The sequence below is a fragment of the Haliotis rufescens genome, unplaced genomic scaffold (genome assembly GCF_023055435.1).
Source record: "Haliotis rufescens isolate VD_foot unplaced genomic scaffold, xgHalRufe1.0.p SCAF_20, whole genome shotgun sequence".
Classification (NCBI taxonomy): domain Eukaryota; kingdom Metazoa; phylum Mollusca; class Gastropoda; order Lepetellida; family Haliotidae; genus Haliotis; species Haliotis rufescens.
The window spans coordinates 14,033,256-14,055,110 of NW_025963891.1; the positions used below are offsets into that span (position 1 = coordinate 14,033,256).

Sequence of the window (21,855 nt, forward strand, 5' to 3'; positions counted from 1 at the left end):
ATGGTGCTGACAAACCTAGAAACATAATAGGGGCGAACCGGGATTTGAACCAACAATCATAGGTTTCTGGCGTGCCAAAAGGGACGCAACTCTAAACAGCGAATCTCGGCATCATCAATTGTTTGAAGGAAATGCCACTCGTCTCAGAAGTCTCATAATCTGTAGGGGCGGCGGGGTAGCCTAGTGGTTAAAGAGTTCGCTCGTAACGCCGAGGCCTGGGTTCGTTAAGCCCATTTCTGGTGTCCCCCACCGTGGTGATGCTGGAAATGCTGAGAGCGGTGTCAAACCATACTCACTCACTCACTCAGTCACTCATAATCTGTACTGAACGCTTCCTGACAGGAACAGACATTTTGTGCTTCATTGGCCTGGTTTAGTCCCCATAAATAATTAATTGTAAATGAATGAAATATAGCAATGACAGAAAGGAAACAAAAGGAAAGGATATGCGAAATGTGTACGTTAAGATGTCTCAAAGATGAGTATCGTTTCATTCTCATTTTCCCCAAATCGATACTATCCGTCCTGTCATATCGTTTGTCGGTATATTGTGCACTTCTGTTCTGTATACTCTAACATGGTGTCGGATTCGAATGCGTCCACTGATGTGTTCACATGTGCCAATCATCACGTACTCAATAGCAGAGAATGTTTAAAGTCGAGATTTTCTACTTCTACCTTGGAAAACAATATATTCTCAGCATCCCTGAAAAAAGAAATATCTTTATGCTAATAATTTAATTCGGGCATCTCATATACAAATAAACAAGGTACATATCAAATATCAGTTAGCTGCATACATATTCGTTGAAACCATATATCACATAAAAGTACAATATGCAGGAAGTCCTGATCGAAAGATTTAATGTATGAGTGACTCCTCCATTGGAGTAATTTCAATAGATAATTTGTTATTAATTATCTGGAGTGAGAAAGTATTACATGGTGTATATGTACAGTAGATAATATTGTATGAATTATCTGGAGTGAGAAAGTATTACGTGGTGTATATATACAGTAGCTAATATTATTTGAATTATCTGGAGTGAGAAAGTATTACGTGGTGTATATACAGTAGATAATATTGTATGAATTATCTGGAGTGAGAAGGTATTACGTGGTGTGTATGTACAGTAGATAATGTTGTATGAATTATCTAGAGTGAGAAAGTATTACGTGGTGTATATGTACAGTAGATAATATTGTATGAATTATCTGGAGTGAGAAAGTGTTATGTGGTGTATATGTACAGTAGATAATATTGTATGAACTATCTTGAGTGAGAAATTATTACGTGGTGTATATGTACAGTAGATAATGTATGAATTATCTCGAATGAGAAAGTATTATGAGGTGTATATGTACAGTTGATAATATTGTCTGAACTATCTGGAGTGAGAAAGTATTGCGTGGTGTATATGTACAGTAGATAATATTGTATGAACTATCTGGAGTGAGAAAGTATTAGGTGGTGTATATGTACAGTTGATAATATTGTATAATTTATCTGGAGTGAGAAAGTATTATGTAGTGTATATGTACAGTTGATAATATTGTATGAATTATCTGGAGTGAGAAAGTATTATGTGGTGTATATGCAGTAGCTAATATTGTATGAATGATCTGGAGTGAGAAAGTATATTACGTGGTGTATATACAGTAGATAATATTGTATGAACTATCTGGAGTGAGAAAGTATTACGTGGTGTATATGTACAGTTGATAATATTGTATGTATTATCTGGAGTGAGAAAGCATTATGAGGTGTATATACAGTAGATAATATTGTATGAATTACCTGTAGTGAGAAAGAGTTATGTCGTGTATATGTACAGTAGATAATATTGTATGAACTATCTGGAGTGAGAAACTATTACGTGGTGTATATGTACAGTAGATAATATTGTATGAACTATCTGGAGTGAGAAACTATTACGTGGTGTATATGTACAGTAGATAATATTGTATGAATTATCTTGAATGAGAAAGTATTACGTTGTTCATTTGTACAATATTTAATGTTGTAGGAATTATCTGGAGTGAGAAAGTATTACATGGTGCATATGTACAGTAGATAATACTCTATGAATTATCTGAAGTGAGAAAGTATTGCGTGGTGTATGTACAGTAGATAATATTGTATGATTTTTTTGGACTGAGAAAGTATTACGTGGTGTATATGTACAGTAGATAATATTCTATGAATTAACTGGAGTGAGAAGGTATTACGTGGTGTATGTACACTAGATAATGTAGTATGAATTATCCGGAGTGAGAAATTATTATGAGGTGTATATACAGTAGCTATTATTGTATGAATTATCTGGAGTGAGAAAGTATAAGCTGGTGTTTATACAGTAGATAATATTGTATGAATTATCTGGAGTGAGAAAGTATTACGTGGTGTATATGTACGGTTGATAACATTGTGTGATTTATCTGGATTCAGAAAGTATTATGAGGTGTATATACAGTTGCTAATATTGTATGAATTATCTGGAGTTAGAAAGTGTTATGTGGTGTATATGTACAGTAGATAATATTTTATGATCTATCTGGAGTGAGAAAGTATTGCGTGGTGTATACGTACAGTAGATAATATTGTATGAATTATCTGGAGTGAGAAAGTGTTATGTGGTGTATTTGTACAGTAGATAATATTGTATGAACTATCTTGAGTGAGAAATTATTACGTGGTGTATATGTACAGTAGATAATATTGTATGAACTATCTTGAGTTAGAAAGTATTATGTGGTGTATATGTACAGTAGATAATATGGTATGAACTATCTGGAGTGAGAAAGTATTAGGTGGTGTATATACAGTAGATAGATTTGTTTGAATTATCTGGAGGGAGAAAGTATTATATGTTGTAAATGCACTGTCACTTATGCAGTTTAAATGGTCTGGAGTAAAAAGGTATTTAATAATGGACACGTTTATCAACTGATACGGTATGAATTATATGGAGTGAGAAGGTGTATTTTGAAGGAAATACGTTGACGTCAAGCGTCTTTCTTTATGACGTCACTGCACACCCTAATACTCACGAGGTCCCTTTTTTCCTTGTGGGTCACATATTATGAATGATCTTGAGAAGGTATTTCTTAGTATATATGAACAGTAACTAATATAGTATAAATGATACAGAGTTCAAAAGTGAGTGAGTGAGTGAGTGAGTGAGTTTGGTTTTACGCCACTTTTAGCAATATTCCGGCAATAAATCACGGCGGGAGACACCAGGAATGGGCTTCACACATTGTACCCATTTCAGGAATCGAGCCCGGGTCTTCGGCGTGACGAGCGAATGCTTTAACCACTAGACTACCCGACCGCCCCCAGAGTGCAAAAGAATTATGTAGTGCATATGTATTATAGGGAATAAATGACCTGGTGTGAGAAGGTACTTTGAAGTGAATATGCTTAGTAACTAATATAGTGTGAATGCTCTGGTGTGAGGAGGTACTATGTAGTGGATATGTTTCGTAACTGGTGTAGTGAGTGAGTGAGTGAGGTTTTACTCCGCTTTTAGCAATAGTTACTAGTATAGCATTAATGCTGTAACATCTTCCGTATTCATTACATTTGGCACCGTTAGATGTAAACTCTACCTAAACTTGAAGAAGAACGGCCTATTAAGCATTATGCAAATGATGACGAAATTCCTTCTGTTATGGATGACCTTTTACACCACCAGGATGAAGCTTTCTACACCAGTGTTATCGAGCACTCCAACACCATTGGTAGAAGTGCTTAGACCTCGGAGAAGATTATTTTGAATTAGCAACCATCTCCATCAAAGCAGACCATCATATTTAGGCTCATAACTCTTCAGTCACTCCTCATATATTCCCTATTATCAATTTTAGAGTGAGTTAGTGAGTGAGTGAGTGAGTATGGTTTTACGCCGCTTTTAGCAATATTCCATCAATATCACGGCGGGGGACACCCGAAATGGGCTTCACACATTGTACACATGTCGGGAATCGAACCCGGGGCTTCGGCGTGATGGGCTAACGCTTTAACCACAAGGCTACCCGACCGCCCCTGCAAATACTGGAAATATTTCTACCCTTATTGGTCATGATATAAGATCACCTCAGTAAAGCAGTATTTATTTATTTATTTTTTATGATTTATTATTTTTGTTGCATTTTACATTTTAGTTGCGCATATTAGGCTTGTCACTACATTTTCTAAAATAGTAAATGACAGCTTGAACAAAACTTATTAAACATGTTAACATTCGAATTCAAAGTTGCTGCATATTTAGTTAACTTGTAATAGTCGGAAAACTCCCGTTGGATGTCTTTGAAACCTGGCTTTTCATGTTGTATTTTTTTATTAAATATATGTAATATTTTAATATAATTATCATTATGTTGAGAGGAGAATTGTTTCTTTGGGTGTAACCCAGGAGTGAGTGAGTGAGTGAGTGAGTAGGGTTTTACGCCGCTTTTGGCAATATTCCAGCAATATCACGGCGGGGGACACCAGAAATGGGCTTCACACATTGTACCCATGTCGGGAATCGAACCCGGGTCTTCGGCGTGACGAGCGAACGCTTTAACCGCTAGGCTACCCGACCACCCCTGTAACCCAGGAAAACTATTTCCTCAGATATATTTGTATTTATCTGAGCGTCCGAAGAAGGCCAGACTTTCAATTCGTTCCAAAGAGGGCGAACACGGAAGCATTCCCAAAATAAGTGAAACACAGACTCTTTCTCTTTAGAACAGTAACTGCACAAATCACTATCCACTTATCCCATTTTATTAAGACGTGAATTTGTGGGTAAAATGTGATGTAAGATTTGATACTGAAACCATTTGAATTTGGTGGCATTGGTGCATTTGAAAGGCACTAGGTTAAAGATAGCACGTTGTCTTTCACCTATGTCATGACCAAATATGTGTTCCCATTTCGCGAAATGTTGATTTCCATCCTTATGGTTTGTTATCAATATCTGATAGAGATGTTGGGATCCTTTTTGAATTTTTAACAGGTGAGATAATTGAAACGGTATCAGTGGATAGGCAATTTATGTTCCCGACAACAGTATTTATGACGTACGTATTAAGGCAAACAGTGAACACGTTATAATCGATAGGCTAGTGCGCCGGTGTAACTTATCATGCACGCATAAATGTATAAACAATAGGTAATTGGAGATTATTGGACGTATATAGCGACGTGCATGCACGTGTGTGTTGCTGATTGTACTGGTCCGGACAGATGCCGAATTATAGTGCAAGCACACTGAGATACCATGCTGTGGTTTAAAATGAATACCCCACTCAGACACCGTATACTGACTCCGAGACGATCAGTCCTTGATCAGCCCCTTCATGCCGACCGCCAGACAGGGTAACAACAAGTACCATCATTTAAAATCTTTTGGTATGAGGCGGGCAGACGCTCCACCACTAGACCACGGGGGCGGTAGTATTCACAATAAGATAAATGTGTCGATCAATTACTTTTTCAGTAGTAGTATTATGTAATACTCGACGTTATAAGAGGTAATCATGTGTAAAGAATCCAATATCGATCGTATAATACGAATAGTGCAATACGAATTTCCCCCTGTGCAGTTTCGAACCTAAGGTACAGGATGTAAAGAACAAGCAGGCCCGGATATGCAACAACGAATTTCTTGTTTACACTTACTGCTTGTATGTTGCCTTTGTAAGCTTTAAGAAAGCATTTGATTTGATTGATTCTATACAAAAAACGTAGATATGTTTTCCACAAAAGTGGCCTGCCTGTTAAAATGTTGAAAATGATTCAGTCTATGTATTCGTCTTTACTGACTGTCCTACTGGAGTAAAAACAGGGATGTGTATTAAGCCCATCTTTATTTTCAACAGAGTTGGCTGCTGAAATTCTTGATATATGTCGAAGAGGAGTAGAATTATTCCCCGACTGAATTGTTTTCTATTTATGTTTGCTGATGATGTTTATGTTTATTTCTGATTGAGTAAGTGGGCTACAAAAACAACTGAATATTCTAGATCATTATTGTTCAGCTTGGAAGTTAATTGTTAACCTGTTGAAAAAAAAATAATTTTTTCGTGAAGGTGGAATTGTTAAACAGTGTTAGAAGTTTTATTATCGTAAAGAAATTGTAGAAGTTGTATGAGAATATAAGTGCTTTGGCCCAATGACGACTCCTTCTTTAAATTTAACAAAAGCATTGTCACATTTGGCGATAAATGGGAAAAGGTCACTTATGAATGTTTTAATCCCACTCGGAACAATTTTTATATTATTTGATTTAAAATTTAAAACCATCCTTCTTTATGAATGCAAAATATAGGGACATCAAGGATTAGAGGTAGTAGCACGTATCTAGCATGTCAATATTATCTTAGTACGACAAATAACGCTCCAAATGTAATGGTTTGAGGGAATGTGGATGGTACCTATTGTTTATAAAAAGTTCAGTGAAATGCATTCAACTGTTCTGCCTCAAACTACTTCACATGTCAGCTAATAGACTTGCACGAAAGGCATACGAACTGTTATTTAATCTTGATTCAGTAGGTAGACAGAACTTGGCAAATAATGTTAGGCTTAATCTGTTTAGTTCAGGTCTTGGCTATGCTGGGTTTACCAAGATATAAGATGTATAGTTATTTTACTTAACCTTTTTCAAACCAGACTGAAAAATGGGTACAGCCAAGAATGGACTAATCTATTGTCATCTAGTGTTTGATTTGAATACACTTTTATACAATTTATAAGATATGTCCAGAAGCATAGAAATATTTAATCGATTCAAGATTGGCAACTGATTTGCTCGTGCTCGGGTTGGATGTGCAAAGCTTAATATTGACAACAGGAGACACCTAGAAATTCTAAAACTATCATATGAAAATTATGAAAAGATTATGAACATATTGTAATCATCAAAGATCTGTATTATTTCACCTTTATATCTCCATCCTTAAAATGTATTCGGAAGCTTTACATACCAAATAAACTTTTTGTAATAAAGTAGTAAGCACTACTGTCTTTGAGACACATATCTGATATGGCATCGTTAAATATAACATAACAATAATGTAATAAATATGCCTTTATTAATATTCAACAAAGACTCTGGTCAGTAAGTAAGTATAAATATGGAACAACGACCCCTTGATAAGAAAGTCATCCAGCTATTGAAATGTCTTGGTTTAGCTGCGAATTATGGAAACAGAGAGCCGGTTCTTGACTCTCAGTTTCTGGACAGTTGCCTCAGCGGAGTCGGCTCTCTCCTCAGCATACTCCAGGTCCTGCTGCATCTTGCGGAACTTGCCCAGGTTCATAGTTGCAATCTCCTCCTGAAATGAAGTTTCATGTATATTCGGGCTTGTATATACTTTCGTCCCTGAATGTAGTGGAAATAAGACACTGTGATCATTGCTCCTTCTCCAACTGGTAACCGTGGTCTAGTGTAGCCTAATCCAAATCATTTACATGTGTGCAGGGAATTTTAACGCAGTCGCAGATGTATCGATATTAACTGAATATAATAGGATATTATCAGATAAAGAATATGTATGTTCAGTGCCGGTTGATGGATTCAACTTTGTTTGAGCCTGATTCAAAGTCACAACAGCATCATAGTGGATGAACCGATCTGTTTTTGTCCGGCAGATGTTTCATACATTTAGAAAGAAGTAGATGCGTGTACTAAGTGAATGTGCCTTTACTTACCACTTCCTCAATATGTTTCCTGTAGGCCTTCAGTTTAGCATTCAACTTGTCCACAGTCTCTTGGAGTCTCTCCTGTGTCTTCCTGTCCTCTTCAGCTTGGAAAGCGAGGTCCTTCAGACGACGTTCAGCAAAACGAGAACTCTTCCGAGTTTCCGCATGGAGGCGCTGCTCGTTCTCAAGCTCAGCATTCAGTTCACGAATCTAAACGATTACAAATGAAGATATAACACTACTTAATAAGGCAATATCATAGTTTCGGATTCACAAATACTTTCATACTAATTTGTTCGTTTTTGTGCAAATGATTTTTTTAGTGTGATATATATTTCTATACCAATACATATATATTATACTGTTAGAATGCAACAGACTACACCTCTGCCGCATTACACCCACCTTATGTTCGAGTTTCTGGATCATCTTCCTGCCTCCCTTGATTCCAAAGCCCTCAGTTTCCTCAATTCGGATCAGAAGTTCCTTCACTTGACTCTCAAAGTGCATCTTGACCTTCATCAGCTGTCTGCTGTTGTTCTGCTCAACTCGGAGCTCTTCAGACACACGGGTGAAATCAGCAACAGAGCGCTTACAGTTCTCCTCGGATATCTTGATTTGGCTGTGCATATCATCCAGGTCAGACTGCAACAATGAAAATACATGATAACTGTGTTGGGCATTTGCACATGTATTAACCCATATATATGTGATGTACTTGCTAAGGATCAAAAGAGTTGGAATAAAAGAAGCAATAGCAGTGTGTTAACTATTAGTGACAACGATAAAGACTTTTTATAATGGACACATTTTCCTTTAGTGAGTCGTGATCATCATGTCTTGCATGATGTGATATAACTGTTGTGACATTGATCATCTAACCATTTGGATGGTCAGTGAGGGAAAAGATTTGTGAGAGGACAATTGAAAACTCCAATGGTATATATTTCGTTTTGACGGACCAATAGTCGTAACATGGGACTCTCGGGAATGGAAAAGCACACTCCAAGGAAACTGGTAGTTAAGGAACATTACACAACAACCTTTTCCCATCGGGGATACGCTTTACAGAGATGTTTGTTTTGTAAAACATTTATCTGGTCCTTAACGGCTGTCTCACCTGCATTGCAGTGATGTCGCTATCAAACTTCCTCTTCTGGCTTGAGATTGAGGTGATCTGGACAGACAGCATGTTCATGCGTTCTGTGACGTCTTTCAGTTCAAGCACGGCGGCATTTCGGGAGCGTTCAGACGACTCCAAAGATGTGCGCATCTCCTCACTCTCTCCCTTTATCATTTTACAGCGGCGTTCAAGAGACTGGTAGGCGTCGCGAGACTCTTCACGTGACCTCTGGAAGTCCTCCACCTTGATGTACAGCTCCTAAAATCATACACAAAATCTGAATGTCAACGTCATCGACAAAATACAACCGAATATTTTCGATACTGTTATATCTGAAATATATAAATGAAAACATATTCAAGGATTATTGTCAGAAACAGTTGATGCGTTGTTTAAGTATATATTTTATACCCTGATTTCAACGTGGTATTTCTTGGAACTTGTCTCAGCCTCAACACGAGAATGATTTGCTGCATCAAGGGCGATCTCGAGCTCAGTGATGTCTTGTTCCAATTTCTTCTTGATCTTCATGGCGTCAGTCTTGCCCTTTGTTTCAGACTCAAGACTGAGTTGCAGGGATGCCAGAACCTTTTGATTGTTGCGACTAAAGAAATGCATCAGCATGATTGATCAGCTTTTGAGTAAGAAAACATATATTAACCGCAAACGTCAACTATTTTAGATGCTTTGAAAACATTACGATGTTCTTTCGTGTGTGTTATAGCCATTATGTGACTGATTAATATAACCAGAGGTGTGTCTATGAAATTATGTAGCTTTTTACACTTTTACATTGTATGACATCGAACGGATAAATCATTTCATCATGTGACTGGTTAATGCAACAAAAGGGAAGTCCGTACAAAAATGTATAATATCAATATCACACCGAGTGTTCTCAAAGTCTTCTTCCTTCTCTGCTATACGTCTGTCAATGTCGGCTCTGACATGTGCCAGCTCCAAAGTTATCCTCGTCACCTTGGCCTTCTCCTCTTCCAGAGAGGATTCAGCCTCCTCCAGAGCAGTCTTGAGTTCCTCCTTCTCCATCTGGAAACGTTTGGACATCTTCTCGACGTCGTGTACACCACGAACACCTCCGTCACTTAACTGAGTTACTTCACGGATTTCAACTGAAAGATTTAAACATTTACAAACATATTATTTCTCAATAAGTAAAATTAAGAATGAATATATATACACCTGAATTAGAAGAAGATCAATTCACAAAGATGTGTCCATGTTTCCTACAAACTACCGTTGTGCAGTTGTAACAATATTTCATTAATACATGTGTAAAATCACGGATAACATAACGCACGAAGGCACATACCAGACAAGTTGTTTTTTTCTCTTGTTAAAGTCTCCACTTGACTATGGTATGCCTCAACTTGACTACGGAACCGGAAGAGTTCAGTTGAGTAGTTACGTGACTCATTTTGAGAAACTTCTAGCTCTGTCTGCAAGTTGGTGACCTTGACCTGCCATTCCTGCACCGTTCTGTCAAACATTCTCTGCTTCTTCTCCAAGGTCGTAGATGTTGCGTTTGCCTGAAGTACGTATTAGTTTGCATGATGTGAAGACGTAATACATCTGTACTATAGCAAGTGCATGTATGTACAAACACTGGCAACAGATAGAACAAAACCTGTTTGCAGAGATAATCATAATTGATTTGGAGATATTTACTATGTACATGCAAGCAATGAAAGTTCGAAGTGTCAGTTTTTAACCTTGTATCAACCGCTTTTGTCCTCCGAATCGTATTTTTCATTATAATATTACATGTGGTGCTTTCACATCAATGAGTATAGATTGACGAGAATACCATGTACAACCTGTACTTACCCTGTCAACATCAACCATGAGATCTTCTAATTCTCCCTGCAGTCTGAATTTGGCCTTCTCCAAAGCGTTGCATTTGGCATAGGCTGCCTGCAGGTTTTGTTCTGACTCGGTCAGTTTTACTTGGAGACGACGCCTGAAGAACCAAACATTTCTATATACACCTGACACAAATTACAGAATGCCTCCGAAACACTCAATATAACTCTTATGTAGGAACACTTTCCATGTCTCTCAAAGCCAAACAAAAGATCTGTGATGGTATTAGCCTAAAATGATACATTTGAAGAAATTAACCTATTTGTTACCTGGACTCTTCAATCTCTTCCATCCTACAAATGCCCTCAGTTTCGAACTTGGACTTCCACTGCTGAGCTTCATTGTTCGCCTTAGCCAGCTGACGTTGAAGTGTGGCAGTCCTCTCGTGTTCTTCCTCTAGCTGATCACGGAAGCTCTCCATATCCGAGTTCAGGTTTCGAACATCAGATTGGAGTTTCATGCGAATCTGCAGAAGACGTTATTGAGATGTGATACATTAGCGTTCACGTCATCAGACAAACGCACATGTTATGTTGTGCATTTCAAATGAAATATCAATAATAAGAAACATTTCTAATCGTCAGTATTGTGGATAACAGTTTTGCCGTGCCATTAAGGTTATTCACTTACTCTTGTTGACTATGTTGACTTAAATAATAATGCGATTAGATTATGTGAATAACCTACCCTTGATTCTTCCTCCAAACTTTTCTTGGCTTCCTCCAAGTGACTAGACAGAGTGGACTTCTCTTTACTCAGGTGACTGACGTGATGTTCAGCCTCCTCGAGCTGACGGGTGAGTTCACTACATTCTGTCTGTAGTTTGAACTTTTGGGACTGGAATTCATTGATTTGTCGAGTTCCCTCTTCAATCTTCACGTTCATCTCGGTGATATGAGTCTCCATCTGTTTGGACATCTTTTCGGAGCAACCCTGAGAGAGGAAAAGGGTTCTAATATAGTTCCTCAAAGAAAGGTTAAAATTGGTTATTTTCGATTTATTTATATTGTTTTGTGAAATAAGACAGATTACAGAATGCAGCTGCAATTTCAATATAAAAACAGATGAAGTTGCTTACCCTGTTCTTCTTGACGTGATCCAGCTGGGCTTGAAGATCATCAATTTCTCCCTTCATTAGTTGCTTCTCCTTCTCGAGTCTGAGGACATGATGAAATACAGCATTTTGATATTGATCAAAATTTGTTTTACAAATCCCATGTACAAAGTGGTGTTTGATCACATTACTTACTTGCTCTTCAGTTTGAGTAGTTGTTCAAGCTGACCACTGAGTTCGTTGACAGTATCTTGGTGTTTCTTTCGAAAGACAGTAATCTGTGTTTCATGGTGAATAGCAGTTTCCTCAAGGTCCCGACGTATCTTTAGAATCTCGTGCTCTCGTTTCTTGTTCAGCTCAACCTGATAGGATTTGTACAGACGTTCACGTTCACTGTTGCATTTGTCGCTTGATAACATTGATATATCGATGTTTATTCTGTATCAAAGGCCTAATTGACTGAAGTATAACTGATTGATAATATAGTCACGTGAGGTTATAGAAACATGGGTACAGAGCGAACATTTTCAGCGTCAGCAGAATTTAATATATTTATCATTTATATTTACAGGATGCGTGTCATATCTTCCACAAACAAACAATACACAGAAATCATCGCCATATGATAATACATATGTCAGATATGATACTTGTCAGTGACTATGAGTATTACCAAGATTTGTTTAATCTCACCTGCACTGATGTGGCACCGCCAGCTTCTTCTAGTCGCTCCGACAGTTCTTCAAGTTCACGAGCAAACTCCATCCTTTGCTTCTCAACCTTGCATCGTGATTGTCTTTCTGCTTCTAGTTCCTCCTCAAGTTCCTCAATGTGAGCCTAAAATAGGACCAGAAGGCTGATGAATCGATCTATATGTTTGGTTTTGTTCATCTGTAGTGTTACGTTACGAAATTGATTTTTCATGACGAAACAAAATACTTTTTTTATAAGGAATGTGTTTAGGATGTCCATTGTTCCTCAATGTGAGCCTGTTTTGTAATCTTTATCCGTACTCAATCTGTATTTTTTCCATCTTATAAGTAGTAGTAGTAGTAGTAGTAGTAGTAGTAGTAGTAGTAGTAGTAGTAGTATAAAAATGGATGAAGGGAACATCATTTTTATAAAAGATCTATATACCTGTAACTCCTTGATTTTCCTCTGTAGCTGAGCCCCATGTCCTTGTTCGTCTTCAAGCTGTGCACTCATTGTTGCAAAATCTTTGTCTTTCCTGAAGAAGGCAAATATATGTCAATCACAGTCATGAATTTATGACCCTCTGTGTACATTTAAGTCACTTAGGTAAACACACACGCACATATACAAAACACAACTAACTGACTGACAAACTGTTTCGGTTTAAAACACCACAGTACCTCTTAATGGTGTCTTCCAATTCACGCCTAATGCACTCCAGTTCTTCAACAACTTCCTGTGTCATCTTCAGATCTTGTTCCAACTTCCTCCTGACCTTCTCAACGTCAGCTCGCACCTTTTTCTCACGTTCAAGAGTGTCCTCCATATCATCTAGAGAATGTTCTAGTTTGGTTTTTAATTTAGTAAGGTGGTTCACCTTGTCTTCCTCAGCCTGAAGGGCGTCAGCTGTTTTCTGGTTTTGGAATTCAATGTCCTTCTTGTTCTTTGATAATTTTGACAATGCTTCATCTTTCTGGGCAATTTCATCTTCTAGGGTCCTGATTTGGTTTTCTTTGGTTTTTGTTTCTTGCTCAGCCTATGACAGAAAAAAAGTAAATGTGAGTTTTGTTTGACATTCCTTTGAAAGGTATCATGGTTTTTCATCGCAATGCGCGAGGACGGCTTAACGTGAAACAGGCCTTTGGTGAAAATACACGATCATGATATGGGGCTCACAGGGTTCTAATCAGATCTCTTAACTTCTAAAGCCCCCATAGCGATTAGACGTCATGACTACAGATGGCCCACATATCAATTTTTGAACATTTATAGCGGAATAGTAGAACACCTGCAGTTATATTTCATTTGCCTTCATGTTATAAGATTGAAAATACCTTATTTGTTTACTTTGTAGCATAACATAGAACCCAAATTACCATATTCATCTGCCTATAATTCCTTTGTGTGACGTTTACACGGTATACGCCTTTTCCACTGGACGAGACCATACGTTTTTCACGAGGCTGTATTCTTGAAATAACGTAAACACTGACAGACTACTTACACATTCCTGGGGGAACCCCTGTGAATTTACTAGCATGAATACATAAAGAAGTATTTAGACGCTTTAATCTTGAACTCAGTGTTTTGGTATACGTTAAGAAAGGTCAGGGATTTTGACTGCATGGTCGTTCACGAATATCCTCGCTTCGACCCATCCAAATAAACAAAACGAAGAAATGCACATCCAAACTATCGTTGTGTCGACTCGATCCGTGTCTAGAATGACAGTGACCGTCTACAGCAAGCTATGAGTTTATCTTAGTATCTATTTGACAAATCATTATAATCACCTCTCAATGTTGGGCCGATTGATCAATGATAATTAACACATGTACATGTCACAGGTTAATTAATAACAACTTCGGAAATCTTCCCAGTCACGGTTATCGTGTCGACCATGTTGACGTATTGTACTTGATGTATAAATGTATTATGACGCGCTGTCATTGTGACTTTCTTAATGGGGTAGTTCTTAGCAGACCTTTGTCATCCAATGATGATATTATTTGAATACAGTTGTTGAAACCCAACTACAACAGATGTTCATTTCGAGCAAGTTGAGCTTTTATACGCTAATGTCACCTCTCTGTTTGATGAACTATCATATTCTGCGATGCAGCTGTTCTTGTATGGCTGTTAGTGTAAAAATGAATTCAGACGTAGATATCTAGATACTCAATAAAAATTGTGTGATGACCCAGGCCTACATCCTCCGAGAGCAAAATAGGGCTATAAAACATTATAATAATTCACGTTCGCTAGCTCCAACGTTTATTTAGTTTAACCCTCCCTCTACGAAGGTTCATACTCAAATTAACTCCCACAAAGTGAAAGTTAATTCTTAATTTAATCATTATGAATCGCAACTGGAGAGACAAGTTAAATACCTTATCAAGACAGCTCTCAAGTTCTTCAATATCTTTCTTCAGCTCTTTGTTTTCGGTTTCCATTTGTTTCCTCCTCTCAACAGCACCAGCATTTACATCTTCCTCATCCAAGAGACGCTCCTCCAGTTCCTTGAGCTGAGTTTCAAAGTCATTTTTCTGTTTCAGCAACTGCTCAACCCTTTCTTCACAGTCATCGATTGTATCTTGCTTGGTCTGGACCTCTAGGAATAGATCATTTTTAGCCCGCATCAGGGTTACATTTTGTTCCTCTAGTTCCTTTGACCTGAACGTAATTTTCTCCAGCTCTTCTTTTGTTTTGACCAGTGCTTCCTCCTTCTGTTTCATTTCATCTTCAGCAGCAGCAATACTGAGAAGTGGCTTGACCTTAGTGTAGAATCTCCACCAGCACCAGTTCCTCATGGATAGCCATTTGCGGATATTCTTCTGAATCATTTCCAGGGCAACTCTGAAAACAATAATTTGATTTCATCACTGTTCTTATTTTATATTTATCTGTTAAAATATAATTGACGGACATATGAGTATGATATCGTTTTAGTCATTGGTATGATTTGTGTTGGTGAATTTTAAAAAGTTTAAAATTCTGACAGTTTATCTTACCTCTTGTCATGAAGATTCTTAAGGTATTTCCTCATCAAGTAGCCACGTATGTGAGCCTGAAAGAGAGCCACGATGGTGGACAGACGCTCGTCACGAAGTTCCTCAAGGTAACCGAGGACACCGGCCTTGAAAAACACTTTGGTATTTCCTAGACGGTAATCATCTGGGTTCATCTTCAGCTCCTCAAGAATCTTGCCTGAGACAACCTTACCCTCCACAAAACCTTGAGGAATTGCATTTGGGGCAAGGATCGAATATCTGTTGGTGGAGAAAACATAATTTTAATAGTAAAAGCATAGATGAAATACACTAACTGTTGCATTTTAATGAATGATCACTTCAGATATTATCAGTATGTAATATTTTGTTTTCTATATAATACGTTACCTCTGTTTAAATTCAGAGTACACGACTCTGCTGGGAAAGCCCTTCCTGCAGATACGGATTCCTTCAAGTACACCATTACACTGAAGCTGGTGGAGCACGAGACCAGCATCAATCAGACCTGGAAATAGAAATCCAGTTCATCTTCATATGTATAATCACATGTCAAAATATTTCAAAGAACTCAAACTTTTTATCAGGTACATATTACGATAATATCATATTTTTATGTTCAATCAAAGAAACGAATATAACTAATGTAAGCACCTGGTGTTTTGGTCTCGTTGGGGATGATGCAACGCACAAAATGTGGATGAGTTGTGTACAAGTTCTTCATCAACTTGTTTAGCGATTCCTGAAACATATATTCCATCATGATTTATAACGTAAGGTGACATTAATCGCTTGAGTGTAAATGCGTTAGTCAGATTTTTTCCCATTAGTCAAACCATGCTACGGAGTTTTGAAAATAAGAAAGTACAAGCCATGCCGATGATGCCACTTGTAAATTGCATAGTGAAAGACATTATGTAATGTAATCTTACCCTGTGATTGGCAGAAATTGTCTGGAAAGCCGAACTCTTCTTCTTCTTCTTACCGGTACCAGCAGCTGCTGCAGCATCTGAAACATTAACGAGATATACAATGGTGTGTTTGCCATAATTGCAGTTTTAAAATAATTCCTGAATGTAGTCTTTTTTATGAATGTGCTAAACTTACATACAAATACAATACATACAAGTATTCATGACATTTAGTGTCATAAATAACACAAACCTCCTTCAGCTGGAGTGAAGAGCAACTGCACAAGTGGTTCTTTAGACTGTTTCAGGAGATTAACAATAGTCTCGTTGACAGGGTCCTTGTTCTTCTCGAGCCAGCCTCCAATGTTGTAGGGAACAGTTCCAGCGTAGTGCTTCAGAGCAAAGTCACCGTGTTGACCTCCCTTCATTGACTTATTTGGCTTAAGGAAGTTTGGAGACTTGCCCATGTGGTTCTCGGTCAGTTTGTCCTTGAAGCTTTTGTCAGATGCTTTTGGGAACATGCACTCCTCTTCCAAGATGGACAGAATGCCTAAAGGCTGTAACATGATCATTCGACGAATATATTATCACAAGAACATCGTGGTCGTTCTGTTTGAAGCTTCTGATCATCATACACAGCTCATGAATAACATTTTGCTAGCTTAAATACTACGGTGTTGTATTTATTAGCATACCAGTTTATGTAAAAAGATTGCTAATGTGCTATATATTTTTATCGTTTTCTTGTCCTTTATAATAGTTCAGATTGTCTTCTTATAATAGTTCAAGTTGTTTGCTAAAGAAAAATAGGCGAAGTATAGTCAGTCATGAGTGAATGGCTTTACCTTTTCAATGAGTTCAATGCAGGCCTGTAAATCCATGCCGAAGTCAATGAACTGCCAGACTATGCCTTCTTTCTTATATTCTTCCTGCTCCAGCACAAACATGTGGTGGTTGAAGTATTGCTGCAAGCGTTCGTTGGTGTAGTTGATGCATAACTGTTCGAAGCTGTTGAACTGTGTGGTATATATCAATATTGTTAGTCTAAGAACAATCAGTATTTTGTTACAACTCATTTTAACTGAAACTTATGAATACTTACAAAATGTGTTTTGATAAATTAGCTTGATATTTTGTCTCTTTGTTACCATGTACAAAAGGGAGTGTTACTTACATCAAAGATCTCAAACCCTGCAATATCCAGCACGCCAATGAAGAACTGTCTGGGTTTCTTGGTATCCAATGATTGGTTGACTCTCTTGACCAGCCAATTAAACACACGATCGTAGAGGGATTTGGCCAAAGCACCAACAGAATAGAGAACCTGATTCTTTGTTCGTCCTTGGGTGACGTAATCCATGGCCACCTTGATCTTGGGTTTACACAACGCCTTCAGGAAGTCTCCACAGTTGACACCCAATAGGAAGGAAACCTTCTCGGCCTCAGCAGTTCCATCAGGCTCAGCCTGTTCTCCCTTCTGCTTGAATTGCATCTCGCCCATGTGGAGGATAGAGCCAGTGCACTTGTAGGCACTTGTTTTCTCCTCAGCAGTGAATCCCAGGACATCGAAGGCATCCTGAATGAAATGTAATGTTAACATGTAACGCGTGCAAAGTGAAAACAACAAAGGTTTTCCTTATTTTGTCATAATTAAAGTGATTTCGTAATACCGCTAAAAAAACTGTTCATGAAATATCGCAATGAAATACCATGCAATGATTTTTCAGCTTACATCAGTCATCTTCATCTCCTCAACATCGTCGATGCCGTTGACCGTAAGGACTCCCTGGTTTATGAAGGTGTATAGGCCAGCGTCAGGTTTCGCCACAATCGTCTCTGTCAATGAAAATTATTATAAACCCTATTCAGTATTTAAGGTTTTAATATCTTTGCGAGGGTCTTTGTTATACTATTTGCGTTAGGTTTAACACACGATGCACGATGAAGTGTAGTTCTGCTTACCTAATACAGATGGGACAGCCTTTGACAGCAGCTGGTAGAAGATGTGATAGTTCCTCTCAACAGACTGTTGATAAGTCACGCGAGATTTCTCAAGAAGATCTGCAGGTAACATGTCATTGATAATTTATCTATCTAAATAAGTACTTATTCATCACAGATACATGTATTTAAATATAAATTAAGCCATACTTTGTACAGAAGAAAATCTTCACATTATGAAAGTTAATGTGGTACATGTTACTTACATGTTTCAATGTCTGCACCAGCGATTTTGCCAGATGTGGCGAAGTGAATGCGCACAAATTTACCCTGTGAAACAAAATATTTTGGACCATAGTATATAGAACTATGTTGAACACATTATGAAGTTATATACATTTCAGATAGTTGCAAATGTTGGCGATGTGTTATCCTATGTTTAATTGTACACTGCACGATGGATGTTTATCCTTTTCGCAACAGGTATATTGTGTCGAGAATGGAGAAATAACAACACTTAAGGTGTTGTTTTGATATAGTGCTTTTCCTGAATCACAGATAATTATCATATTATAGGACTACTAAAACTACCAGTGAAAACGGATATAATAGAGGTATAAAACATTTCTGTACATTTCTTTGAACTTACGAATCTGGAAGAGTTGTTGTTACGAGATGTCTTGGCGTTACCGTAGGCCTCAAGAACAGGGTTAGCCTGCACGATCTGATCCTCGAGGGAACCCTTGAACAAAAATATATTATAATAAGTGTGTGTCTTAACGATAATCCATGGTCTGGACAAGAGTATAATAATTGTGAAGTTGTCGTACTAGTTAATGTGAGTGAAATGTCATATATCTTGGTATTCTTTTAGTCTCCTTTATAATTCTGTTGTGTGACGTGCAATCCTTGAATGCGACTGATCGCTCTTTCTTTTTTGCTTTGATTACTCTCATTTCTCACCTTCTTTTCCTCTTGTTCCCCTTCTCCCTTGGAGGCGGCAGCGACAAAGGCGAAGTAGGCGATGACCTTCTTGGTGTTCTCAGTCTTTCCGGCTCCCGATTCGCCACTGATTTGTTTGCAAATATCAATGTTACATTCTGTAAAGTGACCATTCATGCAGACTGCACATGCGTTTATTCAATAAATTTTTTTGACGATACAGTATGGTTATGATAATTAAAGTTTGCTTAAGTTTGTGATATTTCTTAATAACTGAAACGTGTTCACATAATGATTTCACTGTGTTCTCAAAATAATATTTCATTTTGAAAAGATAACTGCAATCTCGTTGTGTATGTATATGTTGACTTACGTGATCAGCATGGATTGATTTTCACGATCTGCAACAAATAGGACTATTAATCATACTGTCAAAGGACCACGGCCTGGAATAACTGCACATTAGTATATAAGTAAGAGTGAATGAGTTGGGTTTAACGGCGATTTTAACAGTATTCCAGATATATTACGGCGTGTCAGCTTAATGTGGGGGGAAAGCCCGAAGTGATGCAGGTGTCATGCAGAAACCCACGAGCACGGGTATGGCGCTGACAAACCTAGAACATTTTGGCGAACCGGGATTCGAACCCACAACCATAGGTTTCTGGCGTGCCCAAGGGACGCAACTCTGCACAGCGAATCCCGACGCCTTAGACGACTGGGCCACCCGTGCCCCCTATGTAAGTAAGATGTTTAATGCATTAATTCCTTGTGTGAAACAATTTAACCATTCAGTTCGCTAGGCAAAATAATGTAATTGATTGTTCTGATTTGCCGACTGGCTCATCACTGAAACTAACCTAAATATGAAACGCCAACGCTCGATTGTCCAACAAAACAGATTCCATTGGATGTAAAAGGCAAAAGAGCGGTGAAAATTATATATGAAAATTACCTTGGACCATGAACTGGTAGGCGTTGTCCGAGATGGAGAACAAATGAGGAGGCATCTCGGTCTTCCTTTTGCCTCTGTACTTGGCCACGATGGACGGGGTGTAGATGGGGAGACGACGGTAGGGGTTGATGGCGATGCAGAACAAGCCAGAGTAGGTCTGGAGGACGGAGCACATCATTCAGTTTCAGTTCATAAACAAATACGTTCATCTGAGCGTCATACGGTAGTGTTATGGTAATCTGAGATAAAACAGATTTACGGTCTACATTACCAGATACAAAGATATAGTTACCACCACTTACATAGATCATGCCAGAGGTGTACCTGGACCTCAGGTTATACAGGACGGCGGCTTCGTTCAGGTAGGTCATGTTGGCGATATCCTCGATCTTCTCGAACTTGGGAGGGTTCATCGATTGAACTTCATCCTTTTTGAACGTCTTAGTCTGAAACAAATGTGCATGTGCATTTTTATTACATTTAATTGTTTTATTTGATGGACGGTTGTTAATTAAATGAAAGGACATGCGATGAGACGTACAGCTTATACTGTGTTTCTGAATTGCCTGAAGCTTAAGAACGCCATAAAACGGGATTTTCACATTTCAGATCCCTTCACATCTTTTCATATTCGCGTATTAATGTACTGATGATGAGCAATACGCATAACTGAAATCTCAGTATTTTATTTAATAGTACCTCATTTGTGTCAAGGATAAGAACGGTGACCTCTTCGCCCTTTGTGCTTTTCAGTTGTGCAGCACGGAAACCTTGCTCTGCATCAGGGGCCCAGCAAGATTTCTTGGCATCAAAGGACTGGTTCTGTTCCTTCAGCAGCTTCTTGCGGTCCACAGCAAGATACTGCATCTCAGGGTCGGTAGGATCGTAGGAGGCCATGTTGACAGACGATAAGGGGAATTTCAAGGAACAAAGGAATAGTTAACAGCTCTGAAATGAAAAAAAAATTATGTAAACATTTGTTGTACGAAAGATGTTATATGTGTTCCTTCTTATGTAACAAGAAATCAATCGGGATTGAAAACGTTTGAGTTCGTGAGAAATCTTTAAATCACAAATTTCTATTTCTAAGGTCCAGCCCCACAAGAAAACTTTGAACTGCGAAGGACTTCCAGAACTCCAAATTGTACCATACATCTACTGGCGTAGCTTAATGTCCCTTCCTGGAAAAGGGATTATATGTAATGAACGTACTCAGAATACATACGATTGCAGCTGATCTGATCATCTGAGGATTTGAACCTCTATATAAACCCCTGAAGTACGTAGGCAGGTCACTGATTGGCTGATATGTAATCCAAAGCCATTCCCATTGGACATTCTTGTCAGACAGTATGATTATTTCACCCGCAAGCTCGTTCGCAGCAGGGATGTACCATGTGGAAGAGGACAGGGGAGGGGGTCAATGCACCACCATGGGATAGCTGTAAGGGGTCACGTTAACCAGACCGAGATCTGGCTACTGAAAATTCACTAATGCAATATTACGATAAATTAGAATGTTCTATATAAACTGTCGATGGGGTTCCACGTGATAATTACAAGTTAATGGATCAGCTTTGAGTTAATTCATAGCACATAACCTCTACACCGGCTAGTATTTTCTGTTTCGTATCATTGCAGTTTCATTTAC

At 38.2% G+C, this 21,855-nt stretch overlaps 1 protein-coding gene across 1 annotated transcript; it reads right to left on the reverse strand.

Moving 5' to 3' along the window:
- Window positions 1-7,069: 7,069 nt before the first annotated feature.
- LOC124133792 (myosin heavy chain, striated muscle-like) lies at window positions 7,070-21,101 on the reverse strand. The gene is made up of 32 exons (XM_046498332.2): window positions 20,904-21,101; window positions 20,507-20,650; window positions 20,205-20,361; window positions 19,623-19,650; window positions 19,271-19,376; window positions 18,957-19,049; window positions 18,574-18,637; window positions 18,329-18,427; window positions 18,099-18,202; window positions 17,541-17,942; window positions 17,212-17,382; window positions 16,620-16,923; window positions 16,388-16,464; window positions 16,110-16,197; window positions 15,846-15,963; window positions 15,459-15,716; window positions 14,838-15,303; window positions 13,128-13,483; window positions 12,892-12,982; window positions 12,448-12,591; window positions 11,950-12,116; window positions 11,779-11,857; window positions 11,388-11,633; window positions 10,970-11,166; window positions 10,665-10,797; window positions 10,150-10,366; window positions 9,709-9,949; window positions 9,231-9,423; window positions 8,817-9,077; window positions 8,102-8,341; window positions 7,706-7,906; window positions 7,070-7,329 (listed from the first exon to the last, which is right to left on the reverse strand). Exons 1-32 carry the CDS (start codon window positions 21,099-21,101, stop codon window positions 7,183-7,185), a joined length of 5,790 nt encoding a protein of 1,929 aa, XP_046354288.2. The 3' UTR covers window positions 7,070-7,182.
- Between the last annotated feature and the right edge of the window lie 754 nt (window positions 21,102-21,855).

Coding starts and splice junctions, on each gene's coding strand:
- LOC124133792 (XM_046498332.2), bottom strand. CDS start 21,101: ATGGCCTCCTACGATCCTACCGACCCTGAGATGCAGTATCTTGCTGTG. Junction 19,651..20,204: donor CTACCAGTTCATGGTCCAAG/GTAATTTTCATA, acceptor TATTTGTTGCAG/ATCGTGAAAATCAATCCATG. Junction 11,167..11,387: donor GTTTGGAGGAAGAATCAAGG/GTAGGTTATTCA, acceptor CGTCTTCTGCAG/ATTCGCATGAAACTCCAATC.